The sequence below is a fragment of the Melitaea cinxia genome, chromosome 15, assembly GCF_905220565.1.
Source record: "Melitaea cinxia chromosome 15, ilMelCinx1.1, whole genome shotgun sequence".
Taxonomy (NCBI): Eukaryota; Metazoa; Arthropoda; class Insecta; order Lepidoptera; family Nymphalidae; genus Melitaea; species Melitaea cinxia.
Genome location: NC_059408.1, coordinates 12,357,566 through 12,359,776, shown reverse-complemented (window position 1 = coordinate 12,359,776; position 2,211 = coordinate 12,357,566). Strand labels below are relative to the sequence as shown.

Here is a 2,211-nt window from a genome sequence, read left to right as displayed (position 1 = left end):
TTGTCTAAACGTGTTAATAGACCTTGAAATCAAACTATATACTGTGTTACTGTAACTTTGAAATATACTCAAGAAACACGTGCACTTATTTTCATTTAACTTTATCACAAAAAAATGTTCTATTATAAAATCAAAGGAATGTTTTCAAATTGTTGATATAGTGATGCTAATAAAAACCTATTTGTAAGCTCAATCGGTATGATCACCAATCATCATCGGCGTCTCGCGTTTAAGGTTATAGTTCAACTACATTTAAATATTAACGAGGTCACTGGTCTTTGACGTATAACAAATAGAAATTATAACAAAAAAGACATATACCATAGTATCTTTATATGTCCCAATATAGAAATTCGAGAAAAAAAGAGATGACATAACAAGTAAATTTTTAATACACATATCGGCTTGTAATACATTTTTTTTTTATTTATAAAAATTGTGTTTTTTTTTAACAAGGAATCGTATTAATAAGTATTGTAATTATTCTGTTGGTGTTCGATAACTTGTTACTCTTACACGACAGTCACCATAAAACATTACCTCGAAATAAGTCGGTGAACCTTGCGCTATTATTTAAAATTGTTTTTTGTTATAGTTCCATCTTGTAAATATTTTTGTTTCTCAACAATTTAAGTCACGTATTCCACACTGTTAGTTCATTATGAGTATTTTCAGAGCCAATTAATACCTGATAGTGAACGGACTGCGTTCACACGTACTGAAAGCTAGATTAATTGCCTTGATAAACAAGTTTTTACTCCGTTGAAACAATAATTATATTTAGCAGCACTACTTTTTTATTTATTTATTTATCTTTACTTCATTGACATTTTAAAAGTAAAACAACAATTCAGTTTTGAAGTGAAATTTATCAACAATAATATATTGTTTTAAATAAGTTAGAAAGTTGGTTTGCATCGACCGTCAGGGGTTCTCTGATATCCTGTAGTACATCCACCAGTAAAGCTCTCTCGTCCATCCTTTTCCGTAGTGGTACTTGTCGTACCTTGTACTGTTTCTGGGACCGAAACAAAAACAAGCCTACCCGAGTCTTCATCAGGCGTCACATTCTTACGAATGTCAATATCCGGTTTTGTGTCTTTGTACACGGTAGAAGGTGTTGGAGCGACAATAGGCACAGATCCAGCAGATGGAGCAGCATTAGTAAAAACGTCAGAAGAAGTGGGTATAGCGGGAGCATTTACGGGAGAAGGGGTAGGTACAGTAGGACCAAATACAGGAGAAGGAGTAGGTGCAGCAGTAGGTACGGATGCAGAATCAGGAGCAGTTGGAAAGACGAATGAACCGTCATGATCATTTTTATTGCCCATATTGATTACAATAATCGTAGGTTCGTGCTTGGGTTCTTCTGTTGGATGAAAAACTTTATGAATATCATCGTGTATTTTGTGCGCTCCGTCGTGGATTTTCTCTAAAAACCCCTTAACTAATCCTCCATTTGCACCACAAGTAAGTAGTAACAGATACACAAAAATATAAAAACAGTATTTACTCTTCATCGTTAAAATTGTACGTGTTTCGATCGCAATGGCCGTATAACAACTGCGTTCATGTACTTAGTGTTACGCGGATGATAACTCTCATGACCTTTGACGTGATCGGTAAATGGAGATAATATTTATATTAATTCCACGAAGAGATAAAAAAGTCTTGAGTTTCATTAGAATAGCTGGCAGATTTTTTACATTTTTTTTATTTATCGCTCACAAAAAATAAACAAATATTATTATGCACTAGTAATGTAATACAGATTTGCTTCTTCAAGATACAGATCTTTGAACGTATGAAATTTAGTAAAACTGAAGTAAAAGCCTAAGTAATTTTGGAAGTGATAGAACATCAGCTTTATAAAAATTAAATCCCACTAAATGTACAGCGGTACAGCTTAATAGGAATAAATAGATACAAGGAAAACAGACAATAAAATTAAAAAAAAAAACTTTTTTGGTGTATATTTTGAGGAAGCTTTTACGCATTTGTAAGAAGTTGTTATTAATCTATACATATAAAAATAGTGTTTGTTTGGGCTAATATCCGAAACCACTGGACCAATTTTAATAAAATATACTAAGTACATCAGCTACTACCCGAATCCGATATAGTCCTTTCCAAGTCATCCAAGCAACACCGGCTATCTAACACAGATTGTCGGTTCAGCGTTAGGTTGACGATCTACTTAAAATATAGGCT

The 2,211-nt window shown here is 33.1% G+C and overlaps 1 protein-coding gene across 1 annotated transcript; it reads right to left on the bottom strand.

Moving 5' to 3' along the window:
- Window positions 1-849: 849 nt before the first annotated feature.
- On the bottom strand, window positions 850-1,561 carry LOC123660342 (growth-blocking peptide, long form-like). Its single transcript, XM_045595442.1, has one exon. The coding sequence runs from the start codon at window positions 1,518-1,520 to the stop codon at window positions 900-902; it is 621 nt and encodes a 206-aa protein (XP_045451398.1). The 5' UTR covers window positions 1,521-1,561; the 3' UTR covers window positions 850-899.
- Between the last annotated feature and the right edge of the window lie 650 nt (window positions 1,562-2,211).